Source organism: Euleptes europaea, chromosome 3 (genome assembly GCF_029931775.1).
Source record: "Euleptes europaea isolate rEulEur1 chromosome 3, rEulEur1.hap1, whole genome shotgun sequence".
Lineage (NCBI taxonomy): Eukaryota > Metazoa > Chordata > Lepidosauria > Squamata > Sphaerodactylidae > Euleptes > Euleptes europaea.
The window spans coordinates 107745371-107764707 of NC_079314.1; the positions used below are offsets into that span (position 1 = coordinate 107745371).

Genomic DNA, 19337 nt, shown 5'->3' on the forward strand with positions numbered 1-19337 from the left:
GGATTTAGACTTAGATTCCTCAGGAGCTTCAGCTTCATCAGATAGGTCTAAAGCAAAAAGTGCCTTGGCCAAAAGAGGCTGGAAATCATCAGAACAGCACAGCCGAGGCTGCTGTTCCTGAACAATGGGGAGTTCTTTGTCTGAAACGAACTCTCCCTCCTTATTGTCAGCCCCAGAATCCCTATCCACAGGGTAGGTTTCATTTCTCTGCTCTTGGTAGGTTTCATTTCTCTGCTCTTGGATATTTGGCACTGCTTTCATAGCTGCCTTAGTGGGCCACTGCCTAGGGGGGCGCGCTTTGGCTGTAGCCAGGCTCCTCCTGCATGGGTTCAAATATGGCTGAGGACCCAAGGGAAGATGTCCAACTATATGAAAACCCTTGAGGAAGTGGCTGAAGGAGTCTTTGAGGAGGGTCACCCTGCTGGAAGGGTAGGATAAGAGATCGGAGCCTCTGAAAATGTCTTTCCATGGAGCCCTCTATCATATTATATACCTGTTCAAATGTGGGGTTCTTGGGGGATCCCCCTTCCTCAGAAGGGGGGTTACTTTACCCTCTGCAGGTATCCTGGGCTCCACATCCAAAGGCACAGCAGAGGATCCGGCGGGGACCTTAGAGGTCAAAGCGGAACTCTGCTTAAGCTGGCGCTTGCGGCTGCTGCCTTCCCCCCACCCCCCGCCATTAGACTTGTTTTTCTTCAGCGATTTTCCAGCCGAAGTAGATGGTGGCGGCGACTTTCCGGTCTCCCTCTCCGATAGTCCGCCAGGGAGGCTAACGGCGGGATCCGATTTTAAGGCCAATTCTTGATCTGCATCGTAAAGGAGCTCGATGTCCTCCGATGCAGCTTCTCCAGCAGCCATTTCATTTGCCGCCTCTTTCCCACGGCTTAGCTGTTCTCCCGCAGCTCAGCTGATAGTCGGCAGAGCCGGGAGCTTAAATTTAAAAAGCGATTGGATACGACAAGGTAAGGAAAATAATCTATTCTAACCTAATTTCACTAGACCTAGGCAGCAGCTATGGCTGCAATGTTCTCACCCCAGCGAAGGCAGGAGAAGAACTGGAAGGGGAGGTGTTCCTCGCCAGGAGACAGAAAGTTGTTAGTTTAGTCCTGCCTACCCCTAGCAATGGGCGAGAAACACCCAAAGATCAGATGCCCTTCCTTCAGAGCCGGAAATGGGGGGACACTATCATAAAACCGTAGACTTTCCAGCGATTCATCAACCTATAGAGTTTGCAGCGATTCCCAGAGCAGGCTGACATCACTTTTGGGTTTCACCCGGCAGTGACATCATACATTGCATGACAGCAATTTTTAAAGATTATTTTGCTCCCACCGGCTACGGGAGGGGCCGAGGGAAACAAAAGCCGGAGGCAGGGGATCTCTGCCCTGGCGGGAAACTGCCAGCCCTAGTCCCAGAGAATGGAAAGCATGAAACTATTGGTAGACTGTTGGTAGTCAGCACTGTAGACTGATGAGTGCAAGAAATAGCTATCTAGATACCAAAGCCAAAAGAAGAATTGTGGTACCTTGTGTGTGTGTGTGGTCAAGTCACAGCGGACTTATGGTGACCTCCTACTAGGATTTTCAAGGCAAGAGAGGTTTACCATTGCCTGCCTCTGCGTGGGCTGAGAGAGTTCTGAGAGAACTGTGACTGGCCCAAGGTCTCCCAGCAGGCTTCATGTGGAGGAGCGGGGAATCGAACCCGGTTCTCTAGATTAGAGTCCGCCACTCTTAACCACAACACCACGCTGGCTTTGCCTTAAAGACTACCATCTGTACCATGGATAATCTTTCTGCGACAGAGCTTGCCTTGTGAGATGCTGTCCAGATATGACCTCCGAGATCACATTTTATTCTGGAAGACTGTGTTTAGAAAAGTGTTGGGACAGGCTGAGTTGCCAAATGACTGGGGATACAGTTTCCTTGGATTGCCCTTGTTCCTTTGGGGAACTTAAGCATGAGTTGCTTCCCGGCAGCAGCCAATGGAAACGAGTTCGTTTCCCACTTCTCCCCAGAATAGTCCTGCTTCAGGTCAACTCTCTGGTTCCCCCCTCTTTCCTGCAAACTTTCCCAACCCTGTTTTGCTGTGATATTTCAGGAAAGAGCACAGAAAAGTTGGAGTGACACCCATGTAGGCAGGAAAATTTGGTTCTTTCCAGCCCTGTCCATGTAGTAACTCCCTATTAAAAGGACAGGACATTTTTTTCCTCCAGGCCAGTTGACAAACTATGTAAGAACTATTATTGCAGACTACTGCTGTTACTTTTCCTGGCAGGCAGCTACAGGGGCATGGTGGGAATAGTCTGGTTTCCAGCCTACTGGCAACAAAGTTGTGTCCCTCTCAATAACTTCCTGGCTCCTATTTATTAGACATTTTGCAAGGCAAGAGGAAGAGAGAATAGCTTTTCTTAAATTTAGAATCATCTGAAAGCTTTTAAAAACTTCAATGTCAACTCCTACATTAACTGACTGTAATAGTTTGACCGTTAATCTCCTGTTATTCATGAAGCTGAGCAGCTGTTATGGTCAGAGGGGTAGAGGGAAATGTTTTCGGTGGGCCTGTAGTCAGTCCTGCAACCCGAAAAGGCACTCTGGCCTTCTTGAGTTACACTGAGGAGGAGAAATTCGGTTTAGTTGAGCCAAGTCCCAGTCAGAAATAAAAATAAACCCACTTGGCACAGGGTCTCCTTCCCAAGAGATCGATCACAGGGCATTACTAGTCTTTTGCCCACCTCTGTACATTTTCTGCAGGGAGACATTCAGAGAATACAGATCTTCTTCAAGTTTGCAAACTTTCTCTTTAAACTTATATTGACTACTGCATTTGAAGCAAACCCTTTTACTTGTTGGCTGTCTATCTAGTACATTTTTAGCCCATTTTTAGCCCACTGTACCTCCCAGAAGCTAAGGGAGGCAGATGTTATTCTTCCTTTCTCCATGGTATCCTCACAACAATGCTGTTACGTAGATAAAGGTGAAGAAGAGTTGGTTTTTATATGCCAACTTTCTCCATCACTTAAGGAAGAATCAAACCGGCTTACAATCACCTTTCCCTTCCCCTCCCGACAACGTACAGCTTGTGAGGTGGGCGGGACTGAGAGAGTGTGACTAGCCCAAGGTCACCCAGATGGCTTCATGCGTAGGAGTGGGGAAACCAAACAGGTTCACCAGATTAGCCTCCGCCGCTCATGTGGAGGAGTGGGGAATCGAACCCGGCTCTCCAGATCAGAGTCCACCGCTTTTAACCACCGCTCTTAACCACTACACCATGGTGGCTCTCAAGTGTGACTGGCCCAAGAAGTGTGAGAAGTGTGACTGGCCCAAGACCACCCTGTAAACAGTTAATTGGATTTGAAATTTGCTCTCCAAAATCCTAGTCTGATTCTTTAACACAATATTACGCTGGTTAATAATAGTCATCTGTTATCACATCGGGAACATGAAGGTGGGTCTGTCAAAGGCTATGATCAATCGTCACTGACAGCTGAATTAGACATCAACTGTACACATCTTGAGAAAACAGTAATTAATAAACTGCTGCACTGGGGGATGTAGAAGTCTTTGTATGCTAAAGGGTTTCAAAATGTATTCTGTGCAACAGTAATGATGCCAAGCTTGTTTCATAACTTCCCGACCTTTCACATTCTTGGGTATTCTAGGGCACACCATCTGTTTACGCGGGGCGACAGCGGCTGCATCCACACAGGGAAGAATCTCCATTCTGCATTAATCGCTGCTTCGGGTGGAAAGGCATTCCACACCGGCAGGAAATTCCACATGGGAATTTTCTGCATGTTGTCCTCCATTGGCCACCTTCTCCCCTGCATTTTCCCTACCACACCACTTTTAAACATTGGTAAATGGTATCAGGTAAAGGTAAAGGTAGTCCCCTGTGCAAGCACCGGGTCATTCCTGACCCATGGGGTGACGTCACTTCCCGATGTTTACTAGGCAGACTCTGTTTACGGGGTGGTTTGCCAGTGCCTTCCCCAGTCATCTTCCCTTTACCCCCAGCAAGCTGGGTACTCATTTTACCGACCTCGGAAGGATGGAAGGCTGAGTCAACCTTGAGTCGGCTACCTGAACACAACTTCCTTCGGGATCGAACTTTGGTCGTGAGCAGTACTGCAGTTTACCACTCTGCGCCACGGGGCTCCTTGGTAAATGGTACAGCGTTATGGCAAATACTGATTCCCTCCCCCCAAAAAAAGTCAATTGGTGGTTTATAGGGTTGCCAGGTCCCTCTTCACCACTGGCGGGAGGTTTTGGGGGCAGAGCCTGAGGAGGGTGGGGTTTGGGGAGGGATTTCAACGCCATAGAGTCCAATTGCCGAAGCAGCAATTTTCTCCAGGTGAACCGATCTCTATCGGCTGGAGATCAGCTGTAATAGCAGGAGATCTCCAGCTAGTACCTGGAGGTTGGCAACTCTAGTGGTTCAACAGGGAAACTAGGGGCCTCAAGGCACCAGTGGAAGGCAAATAACATCCCTGTGGATGGGACCTTTGAAAATATGCACTCTCTTGTCCACATGGCTTGATAATGTGCTTGGATTGTACTTTTCCCAATGAGATCATACGGTAGCAAAGCAGGTTTGGGAGAGAGCAGTGGAAGGGCAAATAGAGCTCCATTATTTCACAACACATGGCTGCTCCCCCAAAAAAGTGCTCCAGTCTGGACACCAAAGAGGAGAAAACCCTCCATATGGAAGCTGCTAGCAAGGCATAACAATCTTGGCCAGAATCCCAGGTGAGCTGACCATTCACCCTGGAATATAACCCAGAATCCTTTGCAGCTCGCAGGGTTTCTCAGCAGGGAAGGGTTTCCTGAAAGTTTGGAAAACTTACTGGCGTTCATCCTCTCCATCCCTGAATCTGACTGCGGAATAACGGCCTAATCCTCTTTCAGATTTCTTGCTAGGGATACTTCACCACGAATGACACATAGGAAGAACAGCGGGATGGACGGACGAATGAAGATAACATTTATTGCTTCTTCTGACCTTTCTCTGTCCCCCCTCCATAGCGTGAATGCATCTCTGTTCATGTCGGACAAGCTGGAGTTCAGATTGGCAATGCATGCTGGGAGCTTTTCTGCTTGGAACATGGCATCCAGCCGGATGGGACCTTTCAGAACCAGCCCAGCAAGTTCACTGACGACGACTCTTTCACTACATTCTTCAGTGAAACACGGTCAAGGAAGCATGTGCCACGGGCGGTCATGGTGGACCTGGAACCCACCGTTGTAGGTCAGTGAGAACATAAGGAAATGCCAAGGAGCTTGCTGCATGTTGGTCATGTAGACGGAAGTGCGGTAACCAGACGCGAAGACAGTCAAGATGGCTGTACCTTTAATACTTTCCTTTTCTGGTGGAATGCCTGCCTCCTTCCTTGTTCCATTAGATCTGTCAGCTCCATTTGACACAGTTACCATACCACTTTATTAAGACACTTGGAGAATGGTATGGGAGTAAAGGGATTAACTCTCATATGGCTTAAGTCCTTTTTGTTGGGCCAGCGTCCGATAAAAGGGTGTTTTGGGAAAGGTTTAATTTGCTTGGTCTGATGTCTCCTATGAGATCATCTACAGCAGCGGTTCCCAAACTTTTCGGGCCACTGCCCCCTTAGTTCCATAAACTCAACCCCAGTGCCCCCTACCCTAGCCAACAACACAGTTGAAGGGGCCCACCTCTAGTGCCCCCTGGCCTCTTAGTGCTCCCCTAGGTAATCCCACCGCCGCCAGGAGGTGGTACACTTTGGGAACCACTGATCTACAGCTTGGGGTGTATGATGTCATCAGTATATGAATGACACCCAGTTCTGTATGTCATTAAGTAAGCCTCCAGAAGCTACCGTCTCTGTGCTGGGCCATGTTTTAGTAGCTGAGGGAGGATATGAAAAAGAAGAATTGGTTTTTATACTCCAATTTTCTCTACCTTTAAAAAGACTCAAAGTGGCTTACAATCGCTTTACCTCCCCCTCCCCACAACAGGCACCTTGTAAGGTAGGTGGGGCTGAGAGAGTTCAGAGAGAACTGTGACTAGCCCAAGGTCACCCAGCAGGCTTCATGCATAGGAGTGAAGAAACAAACCCGGTTCACCAGATTAGAGTCCTCCACTCTTAACCACTACACCATGCTGACTTAATCCAGACTTAACCCAGACAAGACAGAGGTCAGATGCTATCTGGCAAAGCTAAGGTTCTTGTATTGCTGTTTTGGATGGGGTGAGTTCATCGAGTGACCTTTTGGAGTTGTTGCTTTTGTAATAGAGATGACAGCCACAAAACGGCTTTTCCCTGGCTACATATAGTAGGCAAGCTGTTTTCTTTCTGAATGAAGCTGCCCTGTCTTGACCAGTGTAAATGATTGTGAACACGTAACGCCTGGGTTCAGATCAGAGCCCTGTACCGATTGCTGCTTTACCTCCAGGTTCAATTCAAGGTGCTGGTTTTAACCTTTAAAGCTCTTTATGACCTGGGCTCCATCTGCCTAAAAGACCATTTCTCACAATATGAGCCTGAACTCAGCACTGACGCTGTGTCCATGTGGCTTGTGGGCATCAGACGCAGATACGTTCGGCATTCTAGAAATTCTGTAGCTGGGATCACCCTAAGCAGAGATACAGCAAGAATACTGTAACGCCAAAGGTTTATTCAGTTTAGTGCGCAGAAATGCCATAGAACGCCTTCAACATGTCCAAAGTGTTGTTCCCCCATGCCAAACTTCACCAGAGTACATTTCCTGTTGTTACCAGATGAAGTGCGGGCAGGCACATACCACCAGCTTTTCCACCCAGAACAGCTGATTACCGGCAAGGAAGATGCCGCTAACAACTATGCCCGTGGTCACTACACAATTGGCAAGGAGACCATCGACATAGTCCTGGATCGCATTCGCAAACTGGTAAGTACCAGTGATTCCATTAAAAGTGGCACGGAGTCGGTCTGGGAGCAGGAAAAGACAGAATCAGAATTTCTAGCAGTCCGGATTGCCTTCGCCCCTGTTCAGTCCAGCTTCTGTATGCCAAGCAGATGCTCTTCCACTGAGCCACAGCCCACCCCATCCCTATTCATATGGCCCTCTGGCCAGCCTCACTGCACTTAGATCGAGGGGGGATGGTTTTCGGAAATATTTTCACCTGTTCTGAAAACTTCCCCCTTTCAGCAATGCCCCCCTGAAAACAATAGCAAAAGCATTTGCTGTGCTGCCTTGCTTGCTGACACCCATACAAACAGGGCAATACATGGCCTTTTCCATTCCTACTTGGGGTTGTGATTGTCAACATTGGGGGCTATGTGATCCCTGATTAGTTGGATCATGTAGACAACTAAAAGAGAGAGGTTTTTTTTTAAAGGGATTTTACTGGAGCAGCACCCGAAAGGAGCTGAAAATGGCACTGAACAGATTTAGAATCATAGAGTTGGAAGGGAACCACCAGGGTCATCTAGTCCAACCCCATGCACAATGCAGGAAATTCACAGCGACCTCCCCCCCTACACCCCCAGTGACCAGAAGATGGCCAAGATGCCCTCCCTCTCATCATCCGCTTAAGGTCATAGAATCAGCATTGCTGACAGATGGCCATTTAACCTCTTAAACCAGATAAATGTTGGAATTCTAACCAATTAAACACACTTGGCTAATAATCTTTGAATGTGGCAGAAATTGGAATGGGGTCAAAAGAGTCCTGGGAAACTGAACCAATTACATATCATTGTGGCTTTCTTTTCAGACTGACTCCTGCTGCGGCCTACAGGGATTCCTGATTTTCCACAGCTTCGGTGGGGGCACGGGCTCCGGCTTCACCTCCTTGCTGATGGAGCGCCTGTCCGTGGACTACGGCAAGAAGTCCAAGCTGGAGTTTGCCATCTATCCGGCCCCCCAGGTCTCCACCGCAGTGGTGGAGCCCTACAACTCCATCTTGACCACCCACACCACCCTGGAGCACTCCGACTGCGCCTTCATGGTGGACAACGAAGCCATCTACGACATCTGCCGCCGCAACCTGGACATCGAGCGCCCCACCTACACCAACCTGAACCGTCTCATCAGCCAGATCGTCTCCTCCATCACCGCCTCCCTGCGCTTCGACGGCGCCCTCAACGTGGACCTGACCGAGTTCCAGACCAACCTGGTGCCCTACCCTCGCATCCACTTCCCGCTGGTGACCTACGCGCCCATCATCTCCTCCGAGAGGGCCTACCATGAGCAGCTCTCCGTGGCGGAGATCACCAGCTCCTGCTTCGAGCCCAACAACCAGATGGTGAAATGCGACCCCCGCCACGGGAAGTACATGGCCTGCTGCATGCTGTACCGGGGTGATGTCGTGCCCAAAGACGTCAACGTGGCCATCGCTGGGATCAAGACGAAGAGGACCATCCAGTTTGTTGACTGGTGCCCAACTGGATTCAAGGTGACAAGGCACATATTTTTTGCTTTCCTTTACAGGGCTTTTGGTTTAGAAGACACAATGCAGCAAAACATTGTAATGAAGCTGCCAGCGTGGTGTAGTGGTTAAGAGCGGTGGTTTGGAGCGGTGGAGTCTGATCTGGAGAACCGGGTTTGATTCCCCACACCTCCACATGAGCGGCAAAGGCTAATCTGGTGAACTGGATTTGTTTCGCCACTCCTACACACGAAGCCAGCTGGGTGACCTTGGGCAAGTTACAGCTTTGTTAGAGCTTCTGAGCCCCGTCTACCTCACAGAGTGTCTGTTGTGGGGAGGGGAAGGGAAGGTGATTGTAGGCCGGTTTGAGTCTCTCTTAAGTCGGCATGTACAAAAATCAACTCAACAACTCAACTTATTGCATCAAAATTAGGGTTGCATTTCCACGAACAAATCCCTGGCAGCTGGAGGAAATTACGGACTGTTCTATGCCCATTTTAGGGGGCCCATTTTATTGGAAAGTTCTGCACAGTTGGTGTTGCAGAATTTCAGACACAGACCATGTGGTCGCACAATTTCAGACACAGACCTAAGCTGCGTGGGATCTACTCATGGGAAAACATCTCATTCACAGTTGTAGCTAAATCCTAAAATATGGTTCAGCCTAACCGGCAACCCTACCTGGAGAAAATGGCCACTTTGGAAGGTGGACTCTATGGCATTATACCACATAGACGTCCCTCCCCAAACCTCACTCTCCCCAGGCTCCACCCTCAAAATATCCGGGTACTTCCCGACCCGGAGCTGGCAACCCTAGCGAGATATGTGTTTTCCAAGCTATTTTGAATCCAGCCATCGTCCTTACTAAAGATACACCGAATGGAAGAGATTGGCCTAGAGCAGAAAGTGCGACAGACATATTTCCTGCTGCCTGCTTGCTTCCCCGCCACTCCACAGCTGAGCTCTCATGCGTCAGAACTCAACTGACTGCTTCCTTCAACATCCTCACACCTTCAAGGGCTTGCACCTTCACCCGCCCTTCCCAAGGACACCCACAGAAGTTTGGTTTCTGTTGTTGCAGACGGCCTGTCTCCTTCGCTTCCTCTCTAAGAAATGACACTCTGTTGGTTTAACCCTGTAAGAAGCACCCCTTTCAGTTGGTTCCCTATTGCACGGACAGAAGTGTGTTGGGTGGCGACTCGGGAGAAAAATGCCCCTTTAATAGAGATGCCATGCGTGGGAAATGGGAAGGGAAATCTTTTTTTCATGGCATGGGGGCCAATAACATCCCCTAATGAATAAGATCATACTGAGCCTCTGTTGGCAATCCTGCTGGCAATCCTGGCTGAGGGCAACCCATGGGGGAAAAAAACGGGACGGGGGGAACATGGGTGGGGAGGGAACAGAACCACTTTCTCCATTTTGCATTAATGTAGGCTTGAGCACAGGGCCAGGTCCAAAACACTTGCAAATTAAGAAAGCTGAACTCTTGTTCTTGTTTTATTTCCAAGAATTAGTCAAGAAGGGAAGAGGAAATCAGTCCCTTAGTAATTTAATGCGAGCGTGGCAGCTTTGGAACTCACAACAAGGATTTGTGAATCCTTCAGAGTAATGAGTTGGGGAGGTCTGAACTCTGCGGATCTTTTTGCTGTTTTGGGATTTATTCATTTTTTTAAATTCCACCTCTGTTCTCTTCTAGAGAAGGGAATATTTGGGGGATGCCACCCCTCCTCCAAGATCATCCTCTTATGCAGCCTGATTAGGGTTGCAACCTCCAGGTCCTAGCTGGAGATCTCCTGGTATTACAACTGATCTCCAGCCGATAGAGATCAGTTCCCCTTGAGAACATGGCCGCTTCGGCAATTGGACTCTATGGCTTTGAAGCCCCTCCCCAAACCATGCCCTCCTCAGACTCCGCCCCAAAAACCTCCCACTGGTGCCGAAGAGGGACATGGGATCCCTAAGCCTGATTCCTAATTTATCCAGGAGCCATTGTGTTCAGTGGAGTTTCTTATGCTCAAAGAATTGTGCAAGAATTTGGATAGGAAATATATTGGCTCCTGCTTATATTTTTTTAATAACCTTTTTTGAGGCTGTGGGCACCTTTGGAGTTCTGTCACAGGGCAGTAGACGCAACCACAAAATGGCCACCATGGGAGGCGGGGCCAACCACAAAATGGAAGCCCAAATTGCAGGATACGAGAGAAATAATTTTTAAAAATACAGTGGGGAAAAGGAGTGAGAGAGAGTAAAACCAACACTGTGGTGGCAGCTGCTGCCAAAACAATGTTATTTTAATCTGTACAACCTATCAGATTTTTAATCTGTACAACCAATCAGACATCCAGTAGCCAGTCCGGAACCCTGCAGGGCAGGAAGAAGAAGAAGAGCTGGTTTTTATATGCCGTTTTTCTCTACTTTTCTAAGGAGAATCAAACTGGTTTACAATCTCCTTCCCTTCCTCTCCCCACAACAGACTCCTGGGGAGGTAGGTGAGGCTGAGAGAGTTCTGAGAGAACTGTGACGAGCTCAAGGTCTCCCAGCTGGCCTCATGTGGAGGAGTGGGGAATCAAACCCGGTTCTCCAGATTAGAGTTCACCGCTCTTAACCACGACACCATGCTGGCTCAGGAGCCCCACTTGGTCCCACCTGCTTTCTAAAAAACACCTGGTGGGTGCCACAAAAGGGGTCAATGAGCTCCATGGCATCCACTGGCACCATGCTGACCCAGGATGTGGTGATGGCTGCCAACTTGGAAGGCTTTAAGAGGGGAGTGGACATGTCCATGGAAGCGAGGGCTATCCATGGCTACTACTAAAAATTGATACTAGTCATGATGCATACCTATTCTCTCCAGGTTCAGAGGAGCATGCCTATTATATTAGGTGTGGTGGAACACAGGCAGGATGGTGCTGCTGCAGCTGTCTTATTTGTGGGCTTCCTAGAGGCCACTGTGTGAACAGACTGCTGGACTCGATGGGCCTCTATCAGATCCAGCATGATGTTCTTATGCTGAGATCTCTGGGTTAGAGTGATTTAAAAATGTCTTATATCTGCCCCCTGCATTCCTCCACCACATATAAAACCTTTTGTCCATCTGATGTTCTTCCCACTCTTAATGTGTCCTGTCTCTTCCCCTCCCCTTCTCCTCGGCATTTCTAGGTTGGCATCAACTACCAGCCTCCCACTGCAGTCCCCGGGGGTGACTTGGCCCAAGTTCAGAGAGCTGTTTGCATGCTCAGCAACACCACCGCGATCGCCGAGGCCTGGGCGCGGCTGGACCACAAGTTTGACCTGATGTACGCCAAGCGGGCTTTCGTACACTGGTACGTCGGCGAAGGCATGGAGGAAGGAGAGTTTGCCGAGGCCCGAGAAGATTTAGCAGCTCTGGAGAAAGACTACGAGGAAGTCGGCATGGATTCCGTAGAAGAGGAAAACGATGCGGAAGAATTTTAAAATACAGTTGGCTCCTGACTGCGCCTGAAGGCATCTTGGTGGCTCTTCTTTCCACTGGGGTACAACCCACTCGCTTCTCTGTTCTGCATCTTCCATTCATTCCGCAGGGCTCCCGTGTGAGACCCCTTGAAAGGAATGGCAGATACACAGCAGAAGTATTTTGGTGGGGCTCAATTGGTCAACGAAGGTCCGGTTGACTGGTCAGATTGAAACGAAGTTGTTGTTCTCTTTTCCAGCACATTTTTAAAAATCCTCTTTCCCCCTGCTCTTGAGCTTCCTTTGGGTATGTGACTGCAACTCCTACAGCAGTAGGGTTGCCAACCTCCAGGTACTAGCTGGAGATCTTTTGCTAGTACAACCGATCTCCAGCCAAGAGTTTCTCCCGTTCACCTGGAGAAAATGGCCACTTTGGCCATTGGACTCTATGGCACTAAAGTCCCTCCCCAAACCCTGCCCTCCTCAGGCTCCGCTCCCAAAAAACTACCGCTGGTGGAAAAGAGGGACTTGGCAACCGTATACAGCAGCCATTTTGCTGCTGGCTTTATATTCTATGGCAGAAATTTTGTGGTTGCGCCCACCATCTTGTTTCAGAATTCAAAAAATGCCCCCAGGCTCAAAAAGGTTGGAGATCCCCGAGTAATGTAAATTGGCCACTGAAAACTTCCCGGCATGGGAGTAAATAACATCGCCTGGAAATAAAATCTCATTAAGCTTCTGTTAAAGGGCCAAGACATTTTTTTCTTCCTTGCTCTTGGCAACCTTCCCTTTCTACCTTGGATTCATCACTCATTGCAGGTGTTGGCAATCACATTAAGCTGCCTCCTATTGAGTCAGACCTTTGGTCTAGCAAGATCGGTACCATCTACTCTTGGAGGTTGTGGCTTTCCAGGGTCTCAGGTGGACATCTTTCCCCCTGCTTCCTGTACCTCCAAACTGTAGATAACTGGGGACTAAACCTGGGATCATTTGGGACCTCCCCAACTTTGCTAGTCTTTAAAGTTCCCACCAAATCTCTGTTTATGTTTTGCTACAACAGCCTAACACAACTGCCCCTCTGGAATTACAGTTCCTGCCCATTTCCTTTGGACCAACCTGTGTATCTATGCAGCGGTGACTAAAATAGCGACATGAAAATAACCCCACCTCAAAATGCAGAGCCAAAATAGCACCGTGCTCTCATTTGACACCACATCTCAATGCTGAAACGAAACTTATGAGAAGCCAGCAAATGCACACGCTAAAGAGATTTATTTGGGTATAGCCTTCCTGTTACTTGGTAATACAACCTTGGGGAGAAAAACAGTCAAAGAGGCTGGGAGGAGGAACCCTTCTGCCCAGACATCTAGGTTCACTCCTTTTCATTACACAGAAGAAGAAAAAGAAGAGTTGGTTTTTATATGCCGACTTTCTCTGCCACTTAAGGAAGACTCAAACCGGCTTACCATCGCCTTCCCTTCCCCTCCTCCACAACAGACACCCTGTGAGGTCAGTAGGGCTGAGAGAGGTCTAAGAGAACTGTGACTAGCCCAAAGTCACCCAACTAGCTTCATGTGGAGGTAGGGTTGCCAGGTCCCTCTTCACCACCGGCGGGAGATTTTGGGGGCGAAGCCTGAGGAGGGTGGGGTTTGGGGAGGGGAGGGACTTCAGTGCCATGGAGTCCAATTGACAAAGCGGCCATTTTTTCCAGGTGAACTGACCTCTATCAGCTGGAGATCAGTTGTAATAACAGGAGATCTCCAGTCACAACCTGGAGGTTGGGGGGAGAAAAATGGCACCTCTGTACTCGTACCAAAAGGTTTAGAAAAACAGTACAGGAAACTGTATATACACAAAGTGCAAATATTTATAAGCTACTGAGGTGAAATATAGACCATATACGTGACATATACACAACACAATTATATGCAATATGTACAGTTCACACAAAAAATGTAGAGAAATTTCCAAAGGTCTCAACTGAGTACCAAAAATATATAGAGGAAGTTCCAAAGGTCTCAAGTGAGTACCAAATGAATGCTAATATTGTAATCCTTGTGTAAAGTTCATATAGAGCCACAATCATCGATGGATACGGCCGTTTCAGATCCACAGCAGTGGAAATCTTTCTTCAGTCCTTAATACAAAAGTGCTGTTACATATTCATCATTCCTTCCCACAACCTGGAGGTTGGCAACCCTGTGTGGAGGAGTGGGGAAATCAACCCTGTTCTCCAGATTAGAGTCCGCCACTCATGTGGGGGAGTGGGGAATCAAACCCGGTTCTCCAGATTAGAGTCCACTGCTCCGAACCACTGGTATGCAGAAATCTGCTGGTGATACTCATCAGAGCATGCAACCAAACACTTATTTTAAAACACGTATCCCTTGCCATTTCACCAAAGAGTCTTCACGGCAGCTTATAAAGTTCTATCCGGTTGATAGTTGGGCCTCTGGCCCGCTGGAAGTAGCCAGAATGACTCTCCGAGGGTTGCCAACTGCCTGGAGAAAAAAAAAAGCCCTGTCCCTTTAAAAGATTATTGTGTGTGTGTAAAGCGGCGTCAGGTCACAGCCAGCTTATGGTAACCCAGTAGGTTTTCCAAAGCAAGGAGCAGAAGTGGTCTGCCATTGCCTTTGGAAAGAGAAAAGGGCCACACCAGTAATAGGAGATAAAAATAAGGCCAATGGTGCAAAATAGGTTAAAAGATTTTTTATTACTCAGTATAGAAATTTCCTACGTGTTTCGCCCAAGGGGCTTCTTCAGGGAAATTTATAATTTAGAATATATAATAATATTACTGAATTTATACAGGTGAATATTTGGTTAAAATCATACAATCAAATAAAACACTATATTAAAAGTCAGGATACAAGAGAAATCATATACAAAAAATTGCCAGAGCTTATTTGTCCTTGAGACTGTCCTTGAGAAAGAAAAGAAAAAACTTATTCGTAGCACTCAATAAGGCACAAATAAGTTTTTAAAGTTTGAGCTCAAATCTGTTACCTGCTATACAGCTGTATCTTATCTCTCTCACTTACAAGGATCCCCCCACCCTTTTCCATCTCAGTAATAGAATTCAGGTCGTGAGCAGAGCTTTTGACTGCAATACTGCAGTTTACCACTCTGCGCCATGGGGATCCTTCATTAGCAGGAGATAATCGTTATCCCCATGCCCTGAAAACTTCCCCTGCTGATTTCTCAAGTTTAAATAGCAAAAAAAAAAGGCACAAGAACAGGACATGCCATTTTTTTGATCAGTTGGCAACCCACATTGACAATCCTAATGCATCGCCCTCTGCTTTTAGGATCCTTTTCTCCAGTGGACTGGCACCCCCTAAAATGACAATAAGTAAATTAAACTTCCATGATCAGAGGCAGTATACCTCTGAGCAACAGATCCTGGTGATGGGCAACAGGAGGTAGCCATCAAGCCCTGCAAGTAAGTATCTGCGGAAGGACAACTTTGGCTGTAGCAAAAGCACTAATGATACTGGGGCACCTACAATCAAGACAAGGACAACAAAAAACACACATAAGAACATAAGAAAGGCCCTGCTGGATCAGACCAAGGCCCATCAAGTCCAGCAGTCTGATCACACAGTGGCCAACCAGGTGCCTCTAGGAAGCCACTAACAAGACGACTGCAGCACCACCATCCTGCCTGTGTTCCACAGCACCTGACATAATAGGCATGCTCCTCTTGAAGAAGCATGGATTTGACAGCAGTGGTCATCTGCTTTTCTAGACCTTCAACTTTATGACATGCTTTGAATTTTATTACCTTGCCTGGGGACATTTGTAGACTAGCAAACTGTAGTGGAATTTACATGCACAACAGCCCCGGGCCATTTTAGATTTCTCTTCTCCCCCCCCCCTCTCCCTTCCACTTCTTTTTCAAACTTTCATTTCTACTGATTCAATGATCATCCTCAGCCGCAAAAGAAACTGTGGGAGTGGCTACTTTAGGTCAGTTTCATAGCACACACCAGCCAATTGTAAGTCAAGGACCGGTCCAGCAACTGAAGATCATGAGATGAGAGGACCCAGAGCATAGGTTTACCCTTACACTGGATGAAACCGTGAAGTAACATTTTCCCATGAGGAACTCTGTCACCATCACTCAGATCAGAATAAGAGAGAAGACAACAAGACCATAGCAATATCACAGGATATTTTGCAAGATAGTGATTGTCCCTGCGTAGCTCTCCTCGCCCATGCAGTAAAGTATCTACCTGGCTTCCCCCCCTCCCGTTTGGAAACTTGCCAACTGGCATTGCAGAGGTACTAGCAGATTGCGGCCCACACCTGGATGGCCCAGGCTGGCTTGATCTCATCAGATCTTGGAAGCTAAGCAAGGCCAGCCTTGGTTAGCACTGGCGTGGGAGACCACCAAGAAAGCCCAGGGTTGCTACACAGAGGCAGGCAATGGCAGACCACCCGTTTTTGTCTCTTGCCTTGAAAGCCCTAAGGCAGGGGTCCGCAACATAGTGTTTATGAGCGCCATGACAACTACTGACACCTTTCCTGGTGCCCACCAAGTGTTTCTAGAAAGTGGGCGGAGTCTGGTGGGGCTCTTGCCAAACAAGACTTCTGATTGGTCACTGGAGATTTGATTGTGCAGATTTTTCAAAAGCACAGTTTTGGCAAAAGCTGCCACCGCAGCACAAGGATCTTCATGGGGTGACTGAAGGTAAGCTACAGCACCCATCTTGTGGCTGGCTCCACCTCCTGCAGACGCCATGTTGTGGCTGCACCCATCACCCTATACCAGAATTCCAAAGGTGCCCGCCAGCTCAAAAATATTGGGGACCCTTCCCCTCAGGGGTCACCATAAATCAGCTGACTTGACAACACTTAACACACACAGTAGATTGTGGCAATATATCATTTAAACTCAGAAAGTGGACAATTTGGAGGTGATATTATGAAATCTCCACGTGGAACCAATGATGTCATGAACCCAGCAAAATCGCAGAGACTGCGGGCTTATCTCAGACACACAGAATTGCAGAGTAAATCCCTCTTTGAAAAAATATTTACTGGTCTCCCTCAACCTTAATCGTAAACTGTCTAGAAACAAATATCAGTGGATTCTCGCTTGGATACACTTCCGGGTATGTGTACACAAGATTACAGATCTCTGAATACAAAGGCCGCAGCAGGATACAAAATGAGCAAGGATTCACCCAAAGGGTTGCTGGTTCTGAGCTGGGGAGTTCCTGAAGGTTTGGGGGGAGATGGGTTTGGGGAGGAGAGGGACATAATGTCATAGAGTCCACCCTCTCAAGAGACAATTTTCTCCATGGGAACTAACTTATGTCACCTGGAGATCAGTTGTAATTCCAGAAGACCTCCAGGTTCCACCTGGAAGTTGGCAACCATGCCAATTGGCTCAAAGTCTGGTTTTGCCTACCTCCAACGGAAGCTTGATCTGTAGAAACCAACAGGTGAAACTTTTCACAATATGGGGATTGTCATCTGCTCATGTCTGTAGATCAAAATTGCTGTTAAAATCACAGCAGTGCTGGTTGTAGATAAATTGGAATCCTCAGTATCTGTGTTTTATTTATTTCTGTACTTCAAGTTCAGCTTTATTGCACGGAGCCAAAGGCTTTCACAAAAATTAACAAGAAAAAAAAATAGTTTGCAGAGTAACTCCAGAGCCAGCATAGTATAGTGGTTAAGAGCAGTGGTTTGGAGTGGTGGGGTCTGATCTGGAGAACTGGGTTTTATTCCCCTCTCTTCCACATGAGCAGTGGAGGCTAATCTGGAGAACTGGGTTGGTTTCCCTGCTCCTACACATGAAGCCAGGTGGGTGACCTTGGGCTAGTCACACTCTCTCAGCCCCACCTACCTCACAGGGTGTCTGTTGTGGGGAAGGGAAGGTGATTGTAAGCCGGTTTGATTCTTCCTTAAGTGGCAGAAAAAGTCAGCATATAAAAACCATAGACTGGGGGTGGGGGAGTGGGGGGAACCTAGCTATGCACGTTTGCCTTGAAGCAAGGACGGTTGCTGAACTACATGCATGGAAGGTTTAGCCTTGGATTTGCCACTCTATAGATGCACATTTCCCCCATCCGAATAAACAAAACATTGCAGGAGGGCTTATTTTTTGGCATTTATGCACGGGAGGTTTTGCCTTGCATTTGCCGCTCTCTAGATGCCAATTCCCCCCCGTCCATATTCTTAAAACTCAAAACTAAGCCCCGGGGAAATTTTAGAATTCGGATGGGGAAAATGGGCATCTAGAGAGGGGCTAGCCTGATCTCGTCAGATCTCAGAAGCTAAGCAGGGTCAGCCCAGGTTAGTATTTGGATGGGAGACCACCAAGGAATAGCAGGGCTGCTGTGCAGAGGAAGGCACCAGCAAACCACCTCTGTGAGTCTATTGACATGAAAACCCCAAAAGGGGTCGCCATAAGTCGGCTGTGACTTGAAGGCGCACACACACACACACACACACACACACACACACACACACACGAAAATCCAAGGCAAAACCTCCCATGCATCAATGGCCAAATTGGAGTTTGAAGAATTTGGATTGGGGGAGACGTGCATGCGGAAAGGGGCAAATCCAAGGCAAAACCTCCCACGCATCAATGGCCAAATTTGAGTCTGAAGAATTTGGATTTGGGGGAGATGTGCACGTGGAAAGGGGCAAATCCAAGGCAAAACCTCCCACGCATCAATGGCCAAAGGATTCATGGCGACCCTATGAATCCATGTCCTCCAAAATGTCCTATCTTTGACAGCCTCGCTCAGGTCTTGCAAACCGAAGGTCTTGCCAACAATCCCCTTCCCTTCCCCACAACGGACACCCTGTGAGGTAGGGGAGGCCGAGAGAGTGTGACTAGCCCAAGGTCACCCACCCGGCTTCAATTCAGGTCTTGCAAACGAAGCATGAAGAATTTGGATCGGGGGAGACGTGCATGCGGAAAGGGGCAAATCCAAGGCAAACCCTCCCACGCACCAATGGCCAAATTGGAGTGTGAAGAATTTGGATAGGGGGAGACGTGCATGTGGAAAGGGGCAAATCCTCCTACGCACCAATGGCCAAATTGGAGCGTGAAGAATTTGGATTGGGGGAGACGTGCATGTGGAAAGGGGCAAATCCAAGGCAAAACCTCCCATCCATCAATGGCCAAATTGGAGTGTGAAGAATTTGGATAGGGGGAGATGTGCACGTGGAGAGGGGCAAATCCAAGGCAAAACCTCCCACGCACCAATGGCCAAATTGGAGCGTGAAGAATTTGGATAGGGGGAGACGTGCACGTGGAAAGGGGCAAATCCAAGGCAAAACCTCCCATGCATCAATGGCCAAATTGGAGCGTGAAGAATGTGGATAGGGGGAGATGTGCATGCGGAAAAGGGCAACCCCAAGGCAAACCCTCCCACGCCTCAACGGCCAGCGGGGCAGCTTTCTCTGAAGGCAACGCGCCTGGGGGAATCGAGGCAGGAGGGGCGCAGACCGGGCGGCGCAAAGGCGACGGAGCCCGGCCGCCCCGCCCTGGCGGCGGC

General features: G+C 48.3%; 1 protein-coding gene across 2 annotated transcripts; it reads left to right on the top strand.

Annotated features, from left to right (window-relative positions):
- The first annotated feature begins 5001 nt into the window (after window positions 1-5001).
- LOC130475589 (tubulin alpha-8 chain) lies at window positions 5002-11838 on the top strand. 2 transcript variants are annotated; one of them, XM_056847407.1, is made up of 4 exons: window positions 5002-5244; window positions 6751-6899; window positions 7729-8409; window positions 11545-11838. In XM_056847407.1, the coding sequence occupies exons 1-4, from the start codon at window positions 5217-5219 to the stop codon at window positions 11836-11838; spliced, it is 1152 nt and encodes a 383-aa protein (XP_056703385.1). In that variant the 5' UTR covers window positions 5002-5216. The 2 variants fall into 2 exon arrangements, with proteins under 2 accessions (XP_056703385.1, XP_056703384.1); XM_056847406.1 differs by having other exon boundaries at window positions 5154-5244; window positions 6730-6899.
- The last annotated feature ends 7499 nt before the right edge of the window (window positions 11839-19337 follow it).